At 40.2% G+C, this 23,855-nt stretch overlaps 1 protein-coding gene across 1 annotated transcript in view; it reads right to left on the bottom strand.

Moving 5' to 3' along the window:
- Positions 1-23,855, bottom strand: part of BRSK2 (BR serine/threonine kinase 2) — a 142,251-nt gene that overhangs the window by 64,068 nt on the left and 54,328 nt on the right. Inside the window, exon 2 of the mRNA XM_018561356.1 lies at positions 6,383-6,477. Within this exon, the coding sequence (XP_018416858.1) occupies positions 6,383-6,477 (95 nt within the window). The remainder of the gene's footprint in view (positions 1-6,382; positions 6,478-23,855) is intronic.

Here is a 23,855-nt window from a genome sequence, read left to right as displayed (position 1 = left end):
AAGTCTGGAAGTCAGGGAGTTAATGCAGCAACACCTGCCTTTCACACCCCTTGGCACCATCTGCTCCCCAACCCAATACCATTAAACTTGACTGCTATATTGGACATCTGCTGCCTAACTCCTCATCCAGGCACGTTCAAAGCCAGCGTGTCACCTTCACCTCTTGTTTAATAGAGCAAGGAGTTTTAACGACCTATCTGTGCCAAAGGGGTAGCACATAATCCACAGCCATGCCCCCTTAGGTTAAAGGGCAATCTTACAGTCTATTAAAGCACTGTTGTCCACCATACCCGTAGCTATATAGTGATTTATTGATGTATACAGAGCTGTTATTACTGTATCTTTGACTGTTCTATAACACTTTTTGAATTAATTTGTCTCTTATTGATAATAATAACTAAAATAAAGAAGAAATAAAGAACATTACACAACGTACAACACTGGCCATAACCTAAGTAATGTAAAGTAAGTGAGTTACTAGCACATACAAGGCTTTTTCAATAAAGGGGTACAGAAGAGTAATTGACCCACCATCACAGGGGTCCCTGTAACATGATTAGTCCCTGAACAGCGGTTATAATGGTCAATGATAACTCATATCCGAGTCCAGTGTGTTGAGAAAAGGCAAATGACAGGTTATTTTACTGCTGCCTTTCTTAACTTTTTACCATAGAGGAACCCTTAAAATAATTTTCATGTCTTAGGGAACTCCTGCTAAAATGTATTATATGTACAGCTTAGGGTACATTAGCATTCCCAGTAACATGTACATATGGCAATAAATAAAATACCAAATAATCTGGCATATATAGTGTACTGACACCTACAGTGAATCATTTTTTACATGCTCTGTATGACAAAATATTTTTTAGAAATAATTATACAATAAAAGAGAAGTGCAGACATTGAAAACAGTAGGATCTGCGGAAATAATAATATATGAAATTATATGATCTGAGGGAATATTTATATATGAAATGATATGAACTATAATCTTAGTTTATGGATTGCAACTGCGAATCGTGTATATCATGTATGTCACTTAAAAACAGTATTGTATTCATAAATTGGTACTCATTGAGAAAGATGCTGCTTCCATTGGTGGTCAGTTAAAGATGGGCCTCCTTACATTTGTGGTAATTGGTAAGAATACCTCTCACATCAGTTGTTAGTGGGAAGAATGCTCTTTAAATTGGTGGTCAGTGGGAAGAATGCCCCTAACATTGGTGGTCAGTTGGAAATATGTCTCTTAAGATTGGTGGTCAGTTGGAAATATGCCTCCTTACATTGGTGGTCAGTGGAAAGAATGCCCTTTACATTGGCGGTCAGTGGGAAGAATGCCCTTTACCTTGGCGGTCAGTGGGAAGAATGCCCCTTACATATATGGTCAGTGGTAAAATGTCCCTAGCATAAGTGGATAGTGGGAAGAATGCCTCTAACATTGGTTGTTAGTAATAATAATGCCCTCTACATTGGTGGTCAATGGGAAGAATGCCCCTTTCATTGGTGGTCAGTGGGAAGACTGTCCCTAACATTGGTGTTCAGTGGCAGATTAACTTCCTTACATTGGTGGTCAGTGCGGAGAATGCCCTTTACATTGATACACAGTGGGAAAAATGCTCCTTACAGTGGTGGTCTGTGAGAAAAAAGCCCCTTACGTTGGTGATCAGTGGAAAAAATGCCTCTTACATTGGTGGTCAGAGGGAAGAATGCCCTTGACATTGGTGGTTAGTGTGAAGAATAACCTGTTACACTGGGGATCAATGGTATGAATGCCCTGTTACACTGCATGTCAGTAGAAGAAGTGACCCCCTCTAATTGGTGGTTGTCGGGAAGGATACCCTTTACAGACAGCTAAAAAGAGAAATTGTTTAAGTCGTTACAATACTTACCTGGGAGATGTGAGGAGAGGCTCCACTGCTCCCACACTGCTGTCTCTGCTTAGTAACGTTAGGATAGATATATCGTGGTACTGTCCATTAGTAGATCAGAGGTTCCTTGAGAGACTGTTATTAGAAGTGAGCAGTTGGGTTCTCCCATTCATCTTTATAACACCTGTAGCCAAGCCTGTAGAATACAGCATGGATGCCCAGGGAAAAAATGGGTTTAAACCCTGCCCAGTGCAGCAAACGGTGTTGTGTGGAGTGGGTCTGCATTGTATTTAAGGTCTGTGTTTGTGTATGATATATTGGAGTAGGGTGGGGAAACATGCACAGGGTAACTTAAAATATGAACTCACTGAAAATATACTATACTTTTACTTTACGTTTTTGCTACAGTCTTGAGCCTACCTAACACAATGATGGATGTGTGAATTGGTTATGGATGTTCTACTGTATATCTGATGTGCACTTCAATAAAAAGCCAAACTGTCAAATGATGGCAGAAATACAAGTTTATGTTATGTTCTCTAATGTTAAAGCATAGTGGTAACTGACTCACATGTGAAAAATGCATACAGAGAAATAAACACTTATATACTATATACTGCACATACATACTGTACATATACATATTAGTCATACTAGTATTGTTAGAGTAAAATAGCATCTGTATATGATTCTGGAGCAGTCTGTACAATAAATAAAGGGAGTATTACCAACCTGGTACATAGTGACTCAGAGGTTGAAGTGTCCTTTAAGCAATATAAGCATTTACATTAATCATATATGGATGGACACAGGGGTTATAAACAATACAAAAGAAAGAAGGGGTGGTACTAAATAGTGTAAAATAAAAATGCAGTAATTTACTAAACCCTAAGGGATAGGGGGTGTAATAACATCTGTTGCCTGTTGACTGAGCTCACTCTAAATTATCTTGTGTCTGAAAAGCCACACTGCATGTGCCCCGGCTCACCTCTTCCACCTTGATCCATTTGGATTCGATCTTCTAGAATTTGGGCCTCCAGTGCGTTTGCATTGTGTCAATGTAGGAGGTAGGGTTGAAGCCTGTATAGGCTGTGAGCATAATCACAATTAAAGGGGCTGTGCTTCAGGTTACACTAGAGCTTAATGGCAAAGGAGGCAGCAGTGTTCAGTGATGGTGAAGTAGGATGGCAGAGAAGGCAGCAGGACTCTGTGATGGTGGAGTAGGATTGCAAAGGAAGCAGCAGGGATCAATGATAGCACTGGGGGATGCAAGAGGTGGTAGTGGATTATCAGTGATGCATAGTAAAGTAGAAGGGGAACCAGTGCCTCAGTGATGGTAGAACAAGATGGGAGAAGAGACAGTGGGGGATCAGTTATGATAGAGACGGATAGAATAGGAAGCAGTAGGAGTCAGTGATACTAGGGAGAGATAGGAGTGGAGGCATTGTGGGATCAGTGATGCTAGAGTCTGATGGGAAGGAAGGCAGTGCAGTTCAGTGATGGTAGCTAGGGATAGGAGAAAAGGCAGTAGGGGATCAATGGTGGTACAGTGGGATGGGAGAGGAGGCAGTGAGGGATTAGTAACAGTATAGTGGTATGTGATATGAGGCAGTGGGGCATAAGTAATGGTATGGTGTCTTGAGAGAGGAAGTAGCAAGGACAGTACCAGTGCAGTTGATTGGGAGAAGAGGCAGCAGGAATCAATTGCAGTGGAGAAGATCGCAGTGGAGGCAGTACAGATAAGTATTGGTAGAAAAAGACAGCAGGCAGTTTGGCTTCTCCAAGAAGCATCTACCACAAGTTATGGTATCAGTTTTAGGTGTACTGAACCCTTACCTCTTACCAAACTCCTAACCAAAGGGGTTACATTCTGTAAATGAATGAGATTGTGACCATTTTTGGAAGTGTTTGGTTAGACAGAAATGAGGTTAAAAGGGCAAAAATGGACAATACTTAAAAAATGACTGTCTTCAGATCTAGATAATTTTGGTTGACAACATTTTGCAGAGGAAAGCAACAATCATAAAGGTTAAAAAAAACATGTCTAAAGGCAACCAATTGTACTTCCATCTACCATAAAGGAAATGGGAACATGTGTGTATTTACACTCCTTTCTATTTAAGGCTAAGGGCTAAAGCTTATCCAAAAAAAGATGAGATGGATTGCGTTTACATGTCCAGCTTATCTCTAAAATCTGTTACTAGCTTTTGTGTCCCTAATTGCATTTTTACTCTTCATAATGACAGTCTTGCTGCGTCTTTATCAAACCAATTTCTAAAACGCTGGGCGTATTTTGCAAGAACATTTCATATTCATTTTACAGCTCCATCCACAGACTTATAACAATGTTTGTTTCTATTTTTTTTTATCTCTCAAGGGGGTCAATCATACAGGAGCAGAGGTCATAGAGGAAACCTTTGAAACAAACACGCTGGGCACATTGTTGACAGGTTCATTTTGAGGTATTGATCTACATTTGCATAAGAATGATCTGTTTTGGCGAGAAACAATATGTGATCTGATGATATAAAGTCCATTTTCAGCAGCCTGTGTCTGGTCTTCCATCTGTTCTTACCACAAGTACCATTTAGCAGCAGTGTCTGTTCTGATCTTTTTACATGCAACATACAGGCTAATGCCAAGTATTCTTATCATCAGCTGATCACCATCATACATCAGACAGAAATGTCAGTCATATCATGAGCAAACCTCTAACAAATCAGCACTTACTCATGAGCAGATCACCTGCCAATTATAATAGCTCTGGGGTGTCTGTTTATATACAAATGTACTTAAAACTAGTAGGACTTTCCCACCAAGCATCTGCATACAATGACCAGTGTGCCCCATGTAGTATCCAACAAACCCAGTCTCAATGAACTCTCTAGGGCAGAGTTCATTGACACAGGGGACCAGCATCCTCTTCACTATAACATGGAGTCATCAGAAAAATACTACAGAATTAGTTGCACTTTTCAGCTGCTTTATCCTCATGGATGCTAACTTCTACAGTGAAGTCCGTGAAATAAGTAAATAAGAAATATTGTATAAGAATATTCAGCTAAGCCTCCTCCTGACCGAAGCTCCTTTTGTACATTTTCCTATTTCACCTTGCTACCAATTACAAATAGTCTATTGTTTACAGAGCTCAATAGCGGAAGCTGAAATACACACATACACACACTAATCCCTTTTGAGACTGAGTTTCAATGAGAGATAGCAAGCCTTAAAGCATGTTCACTTAACTCCCCCCTTCTTTGCCAGCAACACATACTTGCTTTTGCTTTGTTCCCATGCTGTCCAAGCTGGATTAATGGCTCTCTTCCTGCTCCTATAGGACAGCACTTGTCCAATCACCAAGTATCAGTGCTGGCACATGGGAGGAAAAGTAGTGATTCATATGTTTCCCCATGCCCAGGAATACAGGTTATTTCTCTTCGCTCCCTGTGAGTAAATGGTATCCTTGCCATGTATTAAATGTTCATTTTTAAAACATGCATCATAAATAGAGTGAAAGGTATTTAAAAAAAAAATCAGCTTAAAAATATATAGGCTTAAAAGGGTAAAAAATGGCCCAAAGCCAATATAGTTACCCTTTAATTTAGTAGCAGTAAAGAGTTACAGACTGTAGGTATTATAGTTACACAGTATAGTTACATAGTTATAGTATTTGAGGCTGAATAAAGACACAGGTCCATCAAGTTCAACCTTTGTGTGTCTGTGTGTGTTTTTAGCATATGTGTGCGTTTGGTTTAGTATTTAAGAGTACCTGTACCCTTTATGTTATGGTCTCTGAGGAAAGTATGTACAGTAAATTAGAACTCACTGCTGTATTTCTGAAGGAGATGATCTCATTTGTATTTAATAAAATAAAAGCTACCTGATAGATGAGTTAGCCTTATCAGCTATTCGCTGCACACAGAAGAGGCTGTGGGTGGCTAAAGGCGGCCCAATTATTACAACAAATGCTTTTGATTTTGAGAAAGACTTGTGACAGTTGGACTGATTTGGCTGTCCTAGCATGCAACAATGACCACCTCCAGCTGTCAGAGGCACTTGTACAGAGAAGTTTTCCAACTTATCGGAGCATCTCCTTGCAAGCAGGCCCAATATTTTACAGTCGAGTAGATGAATGGATCAAAAGTATTATATGAAATCTGCTCAAAGTATTGAGCACAGAGTCATTATAGAAAGAACAGATATATCCTCACCTACCCTTCTTAGGGAGGTATCAGCCCATCTATGGTCATGTTATTGACCCCCACGAGTGTGACGGAAGTGAAACTATTGACAAAACCTTTTTTTCTTTAAACCATGGTCTGGGATTAAATAAAACCTCTGTTAGGCTTTGCTCCAATTTTTGACCCCATTTAGGAGAGATCCCTATCAGTGTCTCTCCCAAGTATTTGATACAATGTAATCAGTTTCAAATATAAATATTTATACAGAAACATTTTCCTTCACATATGCAACACAGTTTTATGTTGATTGAATACTTGATATAAATGTACCTTCATTAAAACAGACTCGCTGAGCTTCTCTCGATTGACAATTTTGATGGCGACCTTTTGACAAGTAACACAGTGGATCCCTAACTTCACCAGGCCTGTAAGAAAAAAACAATGAAATGTGCTTAGATATTTTGTTTCCAGTGATTACAAATGGAAAAGAAGACAACAACAGTGGAAGATACAGCCAGAATGTTAACTCTGAAAGCAATGGTTTAGATACAGAACCCTCATACATACAGTACTCCTATAGACTAAACTGCCTTCATATTAATTTATTACAGGTATTTATATAGTGTTAACAATTTATGCAGTGCTTAACATACTGTACATTCACATCAGTCCCTGCCCTCAATCTAAGGAACAAAAGTTGAAGATACAACCAAATCTGGATGCTGGAAGCAATAGATGAGACACAGAGTGACCCTCATACATACTTCTTCAACAAACTAAACTGCCTTTATATTTATTTATTACAGTGTCAACAATTTACACAGTGCTTTACATATTGTACATTCACATAAGTCCCTGCCCTCAAAGGGGTTACAATCTATGGAACAAAAGTGGAAGCTGCAGCCAGAATGTGGATGCTGAAAGCAATGGATGAGATACAGGGTAACCCTCATGCATACTCATTCTACAGGCTAAACTCCCCTCATATGTATTCATTGCAGGTGTTTATATATCGTTGACAATTTACAAACAATGCAATATAATATATATGCATGCAATGCAATATAGACTGGAGCCATTTAACCTACCAGCATGTCTATGGTGTGTGAGAGGAAACCATAACACCCGGAGTAAACCCACAAAAGGTAGAATATGCAAGCTCCATGTAGATATTGTCCTGGCCAGGTTTGCAACCAAGGGCGCAAATGCTGCAAGGCAGAAGTGCTTGTTGGATGAGGTACCCATATGGGTGGTCGATATTTTCCAACTTTGCCCATTATACTCTGCAACAGTTGCCAAAGGTTGTTTTTCCCTCCCAAAAAATATTGGATTTGTGTACAATGTATCAGAAGACTTTGTAATTTACAATACACTTTCATATAACCTTTTCCAATTCATAAGTCTATAGCTGGCCATAGCCTTGGGATGACCAATATATGAGAAAGCATACTCTGACTATTGTAAGAGGTCTTTTTGACCATATGCAGGCATAAACATGTATGTTCAGATTACTAGAGTGTTTCGTTTTATACGCATGGATGAGGAGGAAGTGGGATGTCACACAGGAAAACAACAGAAATTGGACAAGTGTATCATGCCTCTCCAATCAAAACTAGAGCCCTATTGGCACACACGAGTCACCTGATCTGGCCAATACGGATTCAGGAACACTCATTTAATTTCTATGGCAAGCCTTTGTCTCTACTGTACAAAAATAATGGCTTCATGTATGTTTCCAGCGCATACTTGATATATAGTAAGTGCCTTATCAGTAAAACACATTGCTGAATCCTTCATTTAGTTGCCAGAAACAGTCACAGCATATAACGTATTAAAATCACAAGGGTAAAAAATACAGCTACAGCCTAATCTCATCTCTGTATTGTGAAGCTCGCTGCCAGAGGCATTCCTTCACCTCGGGTCACTGGTGAGAAATAGTCTTGTCCTGTTTAAACAAACATTCTCTCCTTTTCACAGATATTAAAAACCTATATCATTATCCCCACTGGAGATGTGGGGTTACGTGATATTTCCAAAAAACAGTTCAAAAGAATCTTCTCTGCAAGTAGGCCATAGTTTTAAGTAACATCTGAATGACCAAAGTACAGGTTAATTAAGGTAATTTTGGGTTGCTCGTGTGGAAAAACAGACTTGAAATCTGGCCCCTTTCTTGCCTTGAAGGGCCCATTCTGACAACTACTGTTACGGAGTGCAATGGGGAGTTATAATATAAATATATATGTATATCTCAAATATATACCCAGTGCACTATACACGGGCTCCCCCGGGCACCAAGAACAAGCTCATGGAGCACTAATTGGCATGATTTCTGGTAATGAAGACTCGGGGGATGGAGTTGGTTGGGGGCTGGAGGGAGTGGCGGAAGCTACATGTGGGAGGGGGTCCCATCTCAGTGCGCCTCACTCTCTTTGAAGTTAGTCACAGGCAGCAGGACAGAAAGCGCTCCTGGGAAAGGACTAAGGAAAAAGTAGGCCATGGAAAAATATAAGGGGAAGAGGAGAAGAGACAGGCAGAGAGGAAGATGTGGGTTAAGGAGACGAGGAAAAAGATATATATTAGTTTTATTTCATAAGTAGTGCAGTCATCCATACCAAGCAAAATTCACATTTTACTGCTTATACTACAACTGAGATTTAGATGCTTAGGTTTATTAAAGGAAATGTATAGTCTTATCAATGTCAACAGAGTACCTTATTTACCGTAAACTATTTTAGCAATGTGTGTAAGTGTTTTAAATCCGTGTTTCTATATATAACTTGAAATTATATATGTAAATGGGGCAGCCATATGTGAACAATACAAACTCAGGCTTTGCCTTCTACTATGTAGTGCTGCACAACAGTGCTGCTTTACTGCTCCTTTCCACAATGCAGGTGTGCGGTTGTGATTTACTAAAGGAGTAGTGAATGTTCAGACATTAAAATCTTGAGTACGCACCGGGACTGGCTGAGGATGATGATGGCATCTGCCCCGGGCATGCACCAGGCTAAAGTGACGGCTTTTCTTCTCTATGGTGAGACCAGGTGCACATAGCTCCCTGCTGTCCTTCATTTGGAGGTACTGCTTCTCTTTTGAAACCAAATCCCCATAGCTGTCTTTGCTTCTCAGATGTCTCTCTTTGTATTATTATTTACACATACTGTAGGTGTCCCTACACTTTTTGCTGAAGCGGGGGGGCTAGAAATGGTGCTGAAGGTGGATGTTAACGTGATAGGTCACTGGTCGCCAAGAGTTGGGTGGGACGCCAGCCAGAGTATCCTGCTCAGCTCCTGGCAGCCAGTGACTACCAAAAGTGTTAAACTGAACCTTTCATGTACTCCCAAAATTGTTGCATTTGGTTTTTTTGAGGGCTCATGTTGATGTCGTTTTATTGCATTTTACATATATTCAGAATGCACCTCAAAGGCAGGTAGTTGAGCAGAACACATGGCAGGCTGAACTGCAGGCAAAGCAGATCAAACGCAGCCTTTGTTTGTCAAATGCTGTGTATTCCATTCAAACCCAGCTGCATGCATATGAATAAAAAACACAGCATCTAACTAGAATGCCCATCGACATGAACACTTAAAGAGAACTCCAGGCAAATGGCTTTTAGTTCTTACTACAATGTAAAAAGTCACCTCTAATGTGTTGTATCTGCATTCAGCCGGATGGTACAGCTAACAGCTCATGCTATATTATTGGCCCCCTGCAGCTTTGAGAGCTGCGGCTCGCATACATGGAAGCTGTAGTGTTTTTTTTCCCACTCCCCCCCTCCCCCCCCATCTTACCCATTTACAGAGCACCTTGCATTCTATGGAGTTCTACTTTAAGCCAGTATACAGGAAGTGTTGTTAAGAATTTGCATTTAACCGATTGTTTTCTTCACATTCACATAACTGGGTGGTGGCAGGAGTGTATCCTTTGCTGACAAATTTGTGCTAAAAGTGTCCTTCTTTCTCACCTCAGAAAGTTGGGCGGTATGGGCATTTACCAAGGAAGCTGGGTAGACCTAAGGTATAAAAACACAGTTGTGGACAAAGGAAGTGTGTATGGACTACAGAACATGTCCTCCCTATACAATGGAGGCGAGGAAAGGGTATAGTGTTCTGTATTACATTTCACGGACACGGTACAGTGAGTGTGGTCGTTCTAGAACAGAAAGTGCATTACTGGCAGGATCAGCAGAAAATAAGGTTAAAGTAGTATTCAACTCACAAACGTTTTTCAATAATGAATACAGATCAAACAAATATACAAATATACATTGCCCAGCAAAGCAGTTCTTTGTATTCTTGCATAAACACATTCATTGAGGGGAATCTATCAAAACTGGAGCAGACAAAGGCTGGAGCAGCTGTGAATGGCAACCAATCAGCCTCTCTTTTTTATTTTCAAATCTTAAATAAACAAACCGAAAAGAGAAGCTGATTGGTTGCCATGCGCAGCTGCTCCAGTTTTGATAAATTCCCTCCATTATGTTTCCAAACAGCTGACTCCAACTCTCTCAGATCGGCTTCCCTAAACTTCCTGTCCACTACAAGATCACAGGGGTCAGAAAAGTCGCCATCAGATGTCCATCTCCTAGCTTGGAAAAGGGAGTAAAGAGGAGTGGGGAGCAGGGGGAAGGGAGTGACTTGCCTTGCTCTGTTTGTGTAGACACACAGAGGGGAATTTATCAAAACTGGAGTAGCAGTGCATGGCAACCAATCAGCTTCTCTCTTTCATTTTCAAATCTCAACTGAACAAACTGAACAGAGAAGCTGATTGGTTGCCATGCACAGCTGCTCCAGTTTGTGTCTGCTCCAGTGTTGATAAATTCCCCTTGCACAGTTTACTAGCACACACAAGGGTGGCTCCAAAGGACCCTGCTAGGGAAAGGAGCCACCCTAAAACAGGATATCAGGACCAGTGCTCAGGGGACCAGCTTATTCGACAGGAAACTAAAATCTTTATCTATCAAGGAGCAGAATCCATTGTAAGTGATTTTACAAGCATTTGAAATAGCTTAAAAACCTTTTAATTTCAATATCACTTTAAAAAGCCTTAGACAGCAAACTAATGCTTCAGCACATCTAAGGACTAGTAAGCTGTAATATATTACATTCTTGCTTTCAAGGTTAGATATATTTTAATAGTAGAGGCCAACCACATTCCTGTATTCAAATGACCACTGGACGGAACTTTCACAAATCAGTATATGAGATACAATAAATAAAATTCATTTAATAGAAAATGTAAATGTAACTGACAGAAAATAAACTTTAGCTTCCTTTCAAGCCTTAGCACTAGGGATACACCGATACTTTTCGAGTACCAATGCCAATACTTGGCATTTTTATGAGAACTACCAGGGTTGCAGCGGTTGCAGCTGGGACCTGGCTCTGGGGCTCCACCACTGTCCTGAAATCATGTCTGTATGGTTTTAGAAAAACTGTCACATGACAATAAACAAAAATGTATCAGTACTTGTACTTGTAAGTACTTGGACAAGTATCAGTACTTGCAAAACTGGTATCGGTGCATCACTTATATATATTTACAAAAACAAAATCGTACATTAAAACAGAGATGTACAAATCCCAGGAGCTCTGTGTGCTCCTTACAAATGACAGCTGCCTCCTAACTTTTGAATTTTTCTCTAGTCTAGTCTTGGAGCTGGAAAAGTATCTGTACTTGGTATCGGTGCATCCCTACTTAACACACATGGAAGACCATCAAAAATGCAATGATAATGTAATTTTATAAGATTCTTTGCAAGATCAAATTATTTAACTGTTTATATTTTCCTTGTTTTGTACTATTTTGATGTGCGTTTGACAGGTGCTTCTGAGGTCACAGCAAAAGAAAAAAGACCTATTAAATGTACTTCAAATGAAGGGTAAACACATTTCCAGGACATCTCCATAGACATTCATTGCTCACTTCTGTTGCACTTACCCCTTTTTAACACCAATCTCCAATTGAGTTTACCCGTAGCACCTTTATTTCATCTAACGAAGGTTTAGAACAGGGTTTTACTTTTACTGGGAACCACTCTTACTACACGTCACAAAACACAGCTAGAAATGTTACTGGGTACATTTCCAAGTGAACTAAAAATCTTAAAATGGGATTATCGGTATAATTCACAACTTAAATGAACCATTAGAGCAGATGTCATCATAGACTAAATCTCATTATTAATTTGAGGCTGCATGTCTACCAATCATTACTGGTGATTCAATTGTTTTCAATCAGTAGTGAGATAAGAGGATCAAAAGGGCTGCCCTTATGTACACGGATAATTACAAAGGTTTGTAATGTATGAACACACACACTGGTCACTAGAATTAATTCCAAATTTCATATGGTGTTTATGTGGGACTGAATTACCGGGATTCAGATGGCCAAATCCGAATCGAAATTTCATTGTTATTTTTGGTGGTTTGCATTTTCAAAAGGCTTCTAAGAATGGGATCAAAGGCTGCTTCAAAGGCTCTTTCTGCCTTATATCTGCTTCTGCTATTGCCTGAGCAACCTTAGCTTTACTGCCAGTGCCACCAACTCCCACCCTTCTATCTTACTATCCTTGGTAGGATTTTTAACCCCTTGCTGTTGGTCCTTTGAGTGGGGGTGTGACACCAGAGGCCAGTAGGAGGGGCTTCCGATTATGAGATCACTGTAATGGGCTGCACAGTGGTGACATAATCTGGAGTCCTTATGGCTCCCGATCATTGTGAGCTGTCGGTGTTGGCTGTTCTTGGGGCGTTGACTGAGCGTGAGGCATATATGCAGCAGCTAGGCCTTCAAGTGCATTTCCACTTTTGCAGCTAAAACAGGATAACACCTATTTTTTATTTGTTACATGTTCCCATTCACATAGCATATGGTTAAAAAGAAAATATAAAAAAATGCTTCTTGCTGTTTAAATTGATTTGACTTGGGTTAGAGTTTCCTGGCTTCTGAAGGGTTAAACTTTCTACTTGCTTCTTATTTGTAATGTTGGGAGGGGTGGTGAAGGGTTTGTTAACCCTGTCTGTACTGTGCTGGTTCATTTCATTATTACTTGTAAAGTAGATTTGAGCACTTCCCATCCTAACAAAGTATAGCTGTAAATAATAAGTCAAGGCAACTCAACTTGCTGTATTTTTCTTGAAGACGTTTCACTGGTCATCCAACCAGCTTTCTCAATTCAGAATTAATTCATTCTGAATTGAGAAAGCTGGTTGGATGACCAGTGAAAAGTCTTCAAGAAAAATAAAGCAGGTCCAGTTGCCTTGTCTTATTTTTTACAGATATACCATCACCTGGATAATTGAGAACCTTCACAGACACATCCTAACGAAGGGTTAAAGGATTACAACCCTGACTTCCGCATTGTATGTTATTGAAGTTAATGAGAGAAACACAATATGCAAATTTCAGTCCTAAGTCTTTTTATAACGACAGATCACTGTGAAAGAGCTCAGAAAAACTTGGATTTGGCCATACTGCCTGCTGCAACAAAACATCTAAAAGGTAAGAAATATTTTTTTCTAAATTGTTTTTTGTTATGTTGTATCAATAGGAACACATAACAAACATACAGAGGGTTTTCTAAAATTTGACTACAATGGAAATATACTTTAAGGCCCACCTCCATGCATGATGTGTGAGGCTGTTGGGAAGTGGTTAAAAATGACAACAAAGGCACCTTTACAAATGTTTAGCAGTGGCAATCTACAAACACATACTTCTAGATAATTGCCACCTTTTTTTTTTTCTTTGCATACCTTTTTTCTCTTTTCTTCTCACAGTGGCCATTTTCACTAAGAGCAGATTAATTCATCTCCATTTACTTCTTGGTACTTTGGATCTGCCTCCTGGAACAAGTGACAGTGCACTTCATCTTAGAGTGAAAAAAATGCCTTTCCCTTGGGAGATTTTGCAGTTTACAGATGAGATTTCCCAGGAAGGCACTGGTGATATCACCTTCCCAGAATGCATCTGAGAGACCAGGGCTATATCACCAGTGCATTAGAGGATCAGGAAGTGAAAAAACGGCAGATGTAAGTAAAAGCAAAACATGTTTGTACACAGTGCTGTACACTGATGTGATTTTTAGACAAAGGGGGTAAAGGTCCTTTTTAAACGGCTCAGGCCATTTTCATGGCCCCATCATCTGGTCAGGCAGGGCTGCCAGCATCTCTCCAGAACAATTTTTCAACATTTGCTGTTCTGTAGTGCACCATTTTTTAAGTCTGGTTCTCATTTCCATTGACTTCAAAGTAGCTTTTAGTACGGGAAATCTGGAATCTAAGATGTTTGCAATTTTTTTTTTAAATCAGCTGAACAACAACTGATCAAACGTTTCACACATTTGCTCATCTCTACTAATCAGATCAGTCTCCATTTACATGTATATTTAAAAAAATAAAAAGACTATGCTTCCCCTTTAAGTCTTCCATGGCTAACCCAACTGAAATGGATGTAAGTCCTGGTCCTGATCTTGTTGCTTAATTAAAGAAAACACTATATGGCAATATAGTTAATTGTTTGTCTAAAAAATGGCCTTATAGATCTCAAATCGGACTAGTCAAAATCCTATTTCTTTGAATAAAGAACTCAAAGTCAAAGTGGTTTGTGTCTGGGGTCAGTATTTGCCTGTAGTAGATGATGGGAGTAGCTCAGCGGGAGCTGGAGAACTGAAGGCTGCTTTTTATTATTAGCCTATATGATTCCAATGCACTGGGGGTTAATGCAGTGTAAAATGCTGATCACTGTGCTGTGAGGCTCTCTCCACTACATGATGAGAAGGAGGAGGAAACGCTTTCATGAAACGCAGCTGAAATCCCCTACAATCACCTCACATGTCCCTACTGCGGCGGAGATGCTGGAAGCAGCACACGCTCAAAAGGGGGCAGCTGAGGTGATGGAGTACAACATGGCAACCACTGAGAAGTTGGACCCCCTGCTGAGTGGCAAAGCAATAGAGCCCTGCATACCTGACCATCCTATTAAAGAAACATATGTTCACAGCTAGACTACAGACATTGTCATTAGAGAAAATTGCCAGTAGTCACATTTCCAATAAAGAGCCATGCCAGATTCATGATAAAATGGGGTCTTTTCACATTAATTCCACCCACAGAAACAACCACTCTGAAGATAACACAATAGGACTATTACCAGTAACAATCAGTTGTGTTTTATGAATCATTTTTAGAGATGCAATGGAAAAAAATTGATTGTGATTGGATTGGTTTAGGCTTCCATTCTCAATTTTTTAAGGGAATCAGCCACAAGCTAAGACACATGTGTGAAAAGCCTGATACGGAAGCTGCCATTATTGGACTTCATGCTAGTTTCAAGGTAGTGAAGCTGAGCTTCTCCTGCACGGACAGAAAAGAGCTTGCAGAAGGAAGGGCACCCAGTATATAGACTGGAGGGCAACAAAGGCCCCATTCACACTTGACTATAGGGGCAGACAACAAATTCCTCCGTGAGACTCAGCAGTGTTTATGCGAACAGCTGTTTGCATGTAATCTGATAGGCAGCGATTACCTGCCGATGTTCGCCCTTAGATGGAAACTGTTTGCATCCAGGGGCGATCATCTGCAAGTATTTTCTGCATGTCCAATTATATGAGAATGGCTGCGCCTGAATGCAAGTGTGAATGGGGGCCTTAACGGTTTAGTTAGAGCTGCTATTTAACTATAAATGCTTCACTTTGTATACTATCAGGCATGAGAGAAGGGTATTACTTATAACAACGGATAGGATCACAGCGATTATTTTTCTAAGGTAGGATGGAAAAGGTAAATGGACACTTAATTGGTTGTTATGAACAATAGCCTTTTATATCCTTTAATGCAATGTTTATAAAGCAGCCTCAAGTTGAAAATGGCTGTGCTGACAACCTTTGGTGCAAATGTGTAACATGAGAGCTGTCTGCAAGTGCTCTGAAGACAGAGGTATGACAAGTTAAGCAGACTGGCCTGCAGCACTTAACATTATTATGTCAGTGAGATGGCAACTGATGAAATGCTGATGTGGTTGGATAGTGCTGAGGGAGAGTACCACATTCAGCAGCCCGTGGGACAGAGAGGAGGGGGAAAGGAAGTGGAAAAAGGAATATGTAGCGGACATGAAAGTGATAACAGGCAGAGGGGGTCGGACAAAGAAAACATTCTAGATACAAGGAAAAGGAGAATACAGAAGAGACTGTACAGATAGGTAAAAAAATTACATTACTGTACTCAGGTGTTCTGTGCTGAAGACGAAAGATGGGAATGCAGGAGTGTGAAGTTATAATGTGGAACAGAATATAGTAAATATATAGAATAACTGAAAATTTTAGGACTACCTGATGCATTAAAAGCACTATAACAAGTCAGAATTAATCTTTTTTTAAGATAACAACATCATGCCTAAAGCTGTAGTAGCAGTGGTGTGGGCAGGAGCAGCAGAAACCTCAGGTGGTATGGAGAAATTACAGATAAGAAAAAAGACGTAATAGTGGTGTACACAGGAGTACCAGAGATCCCAGATTGGACAGAGAAGTTATAGTGGTATAGGGAGAAGTACCAGTGATCGCAGCTAACACAGAGTAGTTATAGTGGTGTAGGCATGGGTACCAGATATCCCAGCTGGGAAAGAAACATTATAATGTAAGCAGGGATATCAGTGAACCCAGCTGGGACAGAGAATTGGTAGTAGAGATCCCAGCTGAGACAGAGAAGCTGTGGTAGTGTAAGCAGGGGTAGTAGAGTTCCCAACTGGAATAGAGACGTTGTAGTAGTGTTGGCAGGAGTAGCATAGACCCAAGCTTGGATAGAGATGTAGAAATGTAGGCAGGAGAAGTAGAGATTCATGCTTGGATAGAGAAGCTGTAGTGGTGTAGGCAGGAAAAGTAGAGATCCGAGCTTGGAGAGAGATACTGTAGTGGTATAGGCAGGGGTAGTAGAAATCCCAGCAGGAACAGAGAACCTGTAGTGGTACAGGCAGGATTAGTAGAGACCCAAGCTTGGGTAGAGAAGCTGTAGTAGTGTATGCAGGAGTAGTAGAGATTCAAGCTTGGATTGAGAAACTGCAGTAGTGTAGGCAGGGGTAGTAGAGATCCAAGCTTGCATAGAAAATCTGTAGTGGTGTAGGCAGGGGTAGTAAAAGTCTCAGCTAGGAAAGAGACACTGTAGGGGGTGTAGGCAGGAGTAGTAGAGGTCCAAGCTTGGAGGAAGCTATAGTGATGTATGAAGCGATAGTAAAGATGCCAGCTGGGATATTTAAGATGTAGTGGTGTAGGCACGGGGAGTAGAGATCAAAGCTGAGACAGAGAAGCTGTAGTAGTGTAGGCATTAGTAGTAGAGATCCAAGCTTGCACAAAGAAGCTGTAGTGTTGCAGGCAGGCAGGAGTACCAGTAATACTAGCCAGGACAGAACATTTGCAGTGGTGTAGAAACAGACATTGAAACAGTCAGGTTATTGAGGGGCAGCAAGCTGTAGACCTATCACATGACCTCTGTGTTAATTAGCATAATACTAAACAGTGAATAGAGCAATCCAACATGATCCACTCCATTAGTTATGAAATCCTATGGCTTCCCAGGCTTCTCTTTGCACCTCTTATTGTAATCACCTGATGGTTAAACTGTATAAACATGTTTAGAGAGACGTTACATTAACTAACAGTTACACTGAATGTACTAGAATTCAGAGAGAAGTTAAAGAACCTGACAGTTAAACTGGCTTGCCTCAAGAGTTCCTTAAAGCAGAAGTACACTCATCTTGCCTAGCCAGCAGTGACATCTAGGTCCAATATTTTTTGGGGTTGGGGATCTTTGGCCATATGAATTAGCTGGGCCATACTGGAGTAACTCTCATACTCCCGTTCTGGCACCGAGAATCTATACTGAGCAGCACATGGGCATCATAGTGGTTTGCGAACAGGCAGGCACAGCCCATACTATGTCTCTTCTGCAATTAAGAGCTTACCTACTTCCAATTATTTCGTTTTTAAGTTCAGCTTCGCTTCAATGTTCAGACCAAACTTTTTTTCTTAGTATTGGGTAGAGTAGGGAATGGTTAGAACCCCTTTTTTGGAAATTGTCCCTCACTTCCTGTCCTACTGACTATACTTTTCTACTAGAGTAAGTAGAGTAAGAAAGAAACCCTGCACAGAAAACCAGAACAGGAAGTGAGGAGAAATCTACCTAATGGAACCCTGGATCTAATTCTTATCCAGTCTGTCTAAAACTTTTGGCAAGACATACACTTTAAGAGAAGTCTGGGAGTTGATTGTTTTTTACATTATGGAGTGAGTCTTGTTTGAGACCCAGTAATAAATTTATCATGAATACACAATAATATGATTACATTATGTTCAGTTCCTGGCAACCGGTGATGTCAGGTAGCTGAGCAGGAAGCCGCACAGAGCGTCCCGAGTTGCTAAAAGCTATTATCAACCTAGGACACTGTGAACGTCCCCCTGGCACCTTCCCACCAGCCGGCCGCCCCCCAATGAGATGCTGCCATCAAACAACTCCCTATTGCTATCCTCCATTGCACTAAAAGAAAACTCTAAATTAAACCTTGTATGAATGAAAGGTTAGTAATTCCAACCAAATATGGCTTAAACACTCAATATGCATATTTTATGTATATAGCATTGACTGATTCTGTAGCAGAGTACACAAACAATGAACACAAGCTTCTGCTGTGCAAAGAGCTTACAATCTATCCCAGGGGTAGGAAACCATGATACTCTAGCTATGGTGAAACTACAATGCCCAGCATGCCTTTGGAAGTCATGCCTGTAGCTGTAAGAGTCTTGCCATGTCTCATGTGACTTGTAGTTCCACAATAGCCTACCCTTGAGGTACAAAATCAGTATATCCACCTTTTAGGCAGAAGCCAATTAACTTACCAGGCTATTGTGCTGTGGATGAAAAACAAACAAACATAATTGGGACACTGGTGGCAATTGAACTCAAGGTCCTATTGCTGCAAGCCACAATCATGGCCATAACATGTAGCTCCAGATTTATAGAAATTGATTATATAGTATAGTATTTGTCTCATAGCTAATTCTAATAGGTAAAAATTACTTTTTTTTCACGAAAGGATATATTAGAGTCTAAAAGGCATATGTAAGTGAAGGGCCCGGAGCTACAGCTTATTCATTAATCCATTTTTGGGTGTAAAGAACATTCCAGAAGGTTTTAGGAAGATAAGTCAAGGATCTGCTGCCAGCATTGCATCAAAGGATTTTAGAGATTTTTTTTACTGCAGCAGAAGGCACAGTGGAAAACATACAAACATAAAGTTGTTTGTATAAAATGCATTTTAATTGAGGTATTACATATAACTGCTGTAGATTCTTTTGTAAAATAAATTCCCAGTAGCCGGACACCAGGAGGCACAACATGTTTCTTATGTACAGTATGTACAAGGACAGACAGACCAACCATCCGAATGCAACATCTTTATAATGCTCACCAAACAGTTTACAATCTAAACATACAATCTTTCTACTGTACAACAGAAGTGAATGGTGGACAAGTCATGTTTGGGTAAATGGCGGACAGGGGGTGCAGAAGTGTGTGGTGGACAAATAGTGCAGAGGTGAATGGTGGACAGGGGGTGCAGGGGTTGCAGAAGTGTGTGGTGGACAAATGGTGCAGAGGTGAATGGTGGACAGGGAGTGCAGAATTGTGCGGTGGACAAGAGGAGCAGATGTGAGTGGCAGACAAGATGTACTGTAGTTAGTGATGGCCGATGTGTGCATTGTTATATTCTGTATGCAGAAAAGCATGTATGTAATGTAAGAATTCCACTGAAATGGGAATAGAGGGAAATCTTCCCATGGGGACACCTGACAAACTGACATCTGTCTAAGAGGGGATTGCCTATCATTATGGAGGGTTCCTCTCATTTCCTGTTGTATCTCCAGAACAGGAAGTGAGGAAAAATCTCCCAAACGTGATGTAGACAACAAAACCATTCTGTAATCTTTCCAGAATTAAAAATAAAAATCCTGTAGATACACTTTAAATAAAACATCTACTAAAAGAGAAACAGAAACTACCATTGCTGACCTCCTTCTAAAAATGTTAGCTGGCTGGCTATCTCTTGCTTTAATTTTTCGCTAACCCAGAGAAAGCATTAAGATCAGGAAGTGCGAAACTACTGAAGCCATCAGATCAGTATGGCTGCCAGGCAACAGGCTTTTTTTTTTAGAAAATTTGGTCTCAGCCTCCTTACATGCTCATTAAAGGCTTCCTGTATAATCCAGGGTCAGTCCAGCCACATGAGTATTTCTGTATGCATGGTACGGTTAGATGTATGCACCCAAATCCCAGTAACGTCATGACACTTTACATTATGTAGGATGCAGCAAGAGGAGTAGAAAGGGACAGCAGTGCTGAGAACTACAGTTTAGTCATTTCTGCTAGAATTCCAGAAGAATATGAATCCAAAGGTGTCATTCAGCCCACCCATAACTGGCACTAATTTGTTTTTAGCACTTATCCGCATAACACTTTGTTACCCCACAAATCGACAGAGGATGAGGGTACTGTCTGGGTAGAGATTATGTGGCATTAGGGTCTTTTTCCTCTACCTACTAGGGGTCTCTCTTTAAGTACTTGGTGGTCTGGCTTTGGCTGCCCCCTAAGGATTAAGGTCCATATGTTTTCAGCCTAGGTGGACCAAGGTATCTTTCCCCCACCAAGAGCCTTGTGCCCTGGCAGGGTTCAAGGACTTAGGACCCTTGCTCTCTGAAGGAGGACCACTCCCATGCTTGGAGTGTGATCTAAATGGATATGTGTGACATCAGTAGGGGGAAGAGTAAGTGCAGGCACGGCCAAGGCTATCATGGACTATCATAACAGCCAGGCATTGAGAAAAAGAAGGCAGACATGTCCCTTTACCTGGCTCATAACTTGTTCAGCAGAATATTATATTATTAAGATGGCTTCATACATCCCTTCTGCAAATATCACCAAAGAAAAATGTTCTGATCTATGTCCCTTCAAACCAGAAATACAACTGTAACCAATACAATGAATGCATTTACAGGAAGAGATTTCTATCATGTCAATGTTTTAACTGCAACATTATTTGCTCTCATATAAAACCTTTCAATTTGATGGATTTCTAGTTCAATTGTTGCACGCAGGTCAGGTGTAAAATATTGCTAACTTCCTGGAAGTACAAAAAGTTGTTTGATTTGAACAATGGCCAAGTACATTTTCTCCTCCAATATCACCAGAGACGGACTTGTCCAAATTATAAACTAGAAAAAAACCAGGTAAGATTTTGCAGATAACCATCAATAAATAAGCCCCTAGACAAGGTAAAGAATTGCAATGTCTAGCCGAGGACAGGTCATATAACTTTGGACAGAGTGTTTTCTATAATAAGGACACCAGTTGCCATCCTGTAGATGAGGCTGTGCAAAGAGCCTACAATCTAATAGATTGTATTGTAGACCTAATTCTACAATCTACACGGGTTAGAATTTTGTTCAAAGGTTTGTTTTCAGAACGGTCATTCGATTTTCTAATGGGGTCATATATAAGATCGATTTTGACCACAGTGGCAGAAAAAAAATCGAAGGAGCAGGATGGAAATGTTTTCTGGAACAAATGAAATTCTAGCAGTGAATGTGGTTCTTGTTTGGGAAACAGTCATTTCCATAATTGAATGTTAAAACCAATCAGTCAATCAGCACCTTAAAAAGCCACACCTATTATCTTTTGTCGTATTCTACTAACCAGGGGTGTGGTGCTTACCACTCAGGGTTTTATAGAATTATTTTCAATGTTAAAACCAAACAACATTTATAACAATGTTCATCAAGTCTATGATGGCTTTATCGAATACTGTGACAAAGTTTTTTATATGAACATTGGCACAAAATTCTTACTTTGTATACCCAGCTTTAGGCTAGCCATACACGCAAACATATCTCTCTGATACATTTCTGTTGTTTATACAACATCTGGGATATAGCACCTTATAAAATTTGGTATCTTGCCCCATCCTCTTCAGTATAATCTGTTACGCATACAAAATCAAGCTAGTTAAACAGTGTGGATGGAGGAATCTCTGCTACCGGGTGCAGCAGCTGTCTCAATACCCAAAGAGTGACTGCATTTAATAGGATGCAGTCACTGTTCAGCCAATAATTTTACCACCTGGCTCAGTCGATTTTAAATGAACTTTTGTCAACCTGAATGGTGCTGACAGGGTCCCCAATGGAACCAATTTCAGATAATTCATTAGGAATCGGCCAAAATGTGAGCTATGTATGTTTGAAATGTTTTATAAATAATAAGGCATTAAAATGACCAGAAATACACTTTTGCATAATTTCCTGGCAGTTGTAGACTAACATGTAGTGCCATGTTTGACTTGCTGAAAAATTGTGCCCTGGTCAACTTCCTCTATGGCATCCTGTTCATAAACAGAATAGGGCAGAGTAGAGTAAACTCCAAGTGCTCAGCCATATCATAGATGGCAGGATGTTTGGCCCCAAATAGATACTCCCGCACACAACCGGCTGTTAGACTAATGGAGATCCCACAAATATTAAGAAGGCTATTGATTACCATGCAGGACAATTTGATTTAAATACAGTTTTTATCAAATAAAACAAGGAATCTGAATAATGACCAGTGGCAACAATTTGGGCACATTCCCACCTTGGTGTCCTGGATCGTTAAGTTAAAGTGAAACTAGACCCACCAATTTAACTTTCTCCCAAAACAGTTACTTTCAAGAAATGCCACTGCCAGTGTCCTTATTTCAGTTCTTAACTGACTTTTCAAGCCCTCAAATTGGTTGATGTCATAGCTGATCTCATGTGCAGTACCATGGCAACTGCAATCTAATTAGAGGCTAAGATGGCACCTTTCTTGGCTATAAAGTATAAGAGGGTGTAGTTCCGCTTTAAAGCACATACATTAAAGGACATTTTCGCATACATTATTGTGCGTTTGGTTAAAAGACAACTAAAGCCAAACTTTTTTTGGCTTTAGTCCTCTTTTGGGTCAAAGGAGTCCATTTACTAATGTACTTATTGTGTTTTATGTAATGTTTATAAAGTTAATATGGTTTTTATATGTTTGGATGATAACCTCTGTTTGGTATCTTAAAACCCCCTTTACTTTTTTGTATATTTTCTATCAATTATTGGGGGATGTGGAACCACAGCCATTAAAGAGGGTCTGATAACAATTTTAACCTCCCTGGCGGTAACCCCGAGCCAGACCCGGGAATGCACAAAGTGTCACTTACCTTGTCCCTGCGAGCCCGCGTTGTCCTCTGCTGTACGCGGCCGGCCGATGCCGGCATCTGACTTTTAGTTTTGTTTTCGGACGTCACAGCAGGCGGGAAATTCAAAAGTGAAAAGTTACGATGTACACAGAATACACACAATACAATGTAATCTGCTATGATTACACTTATGTATCAAACTATTTCACTTCAATTTTGTCCCTAGAGCTTTGTCCAGTGCCCTGCCTGACACTTTTTCACAATTATAAGAAATTATAATATAATAAATAATTATAAACAATTATAATAAAATAATTTAAAAAAATGGTCCAGTAAAAGGGAATTCTGGGGGCGTTGCCTGATCCGTACCACAGTAAATAAAGTACTAAGTTCACACATCACTGAGCTCGGTCGCAGAATCGTCGCTGTCCTCACTTTTAGTGTCTGTTGAGGAATTTCCCAACGAATCGCTATCACTCAATTCTGCAAGCAGTTCTAATTTACTATCGCTGTTTTCTACCTGGTCTAAAACCGCTTTTGACCTAAAACAGCGACGATTCTGCGA

Source organism: Nanorana parkeri, unplaced genomic scaffold (assembly GCF_000935625.1).
Source record: "Nanorana parkeri isolate BGI_ZX_2015 unplaced genomic scaffold, ASM93562v1 scaffold518, whole genome shotgun sequence".
NCBI classification, from domain to species: domain Eukaryota; kingdom Metazoa; phylum Chordata; class Amphibia; order Anura; family Dicroglossidae; genus Nanorana; species Nanorana parkeri.
Note: the sequence above shows the minus strand (reverse complement) of the source record. Positions and strands in the feature narration are given on the sequence as shown.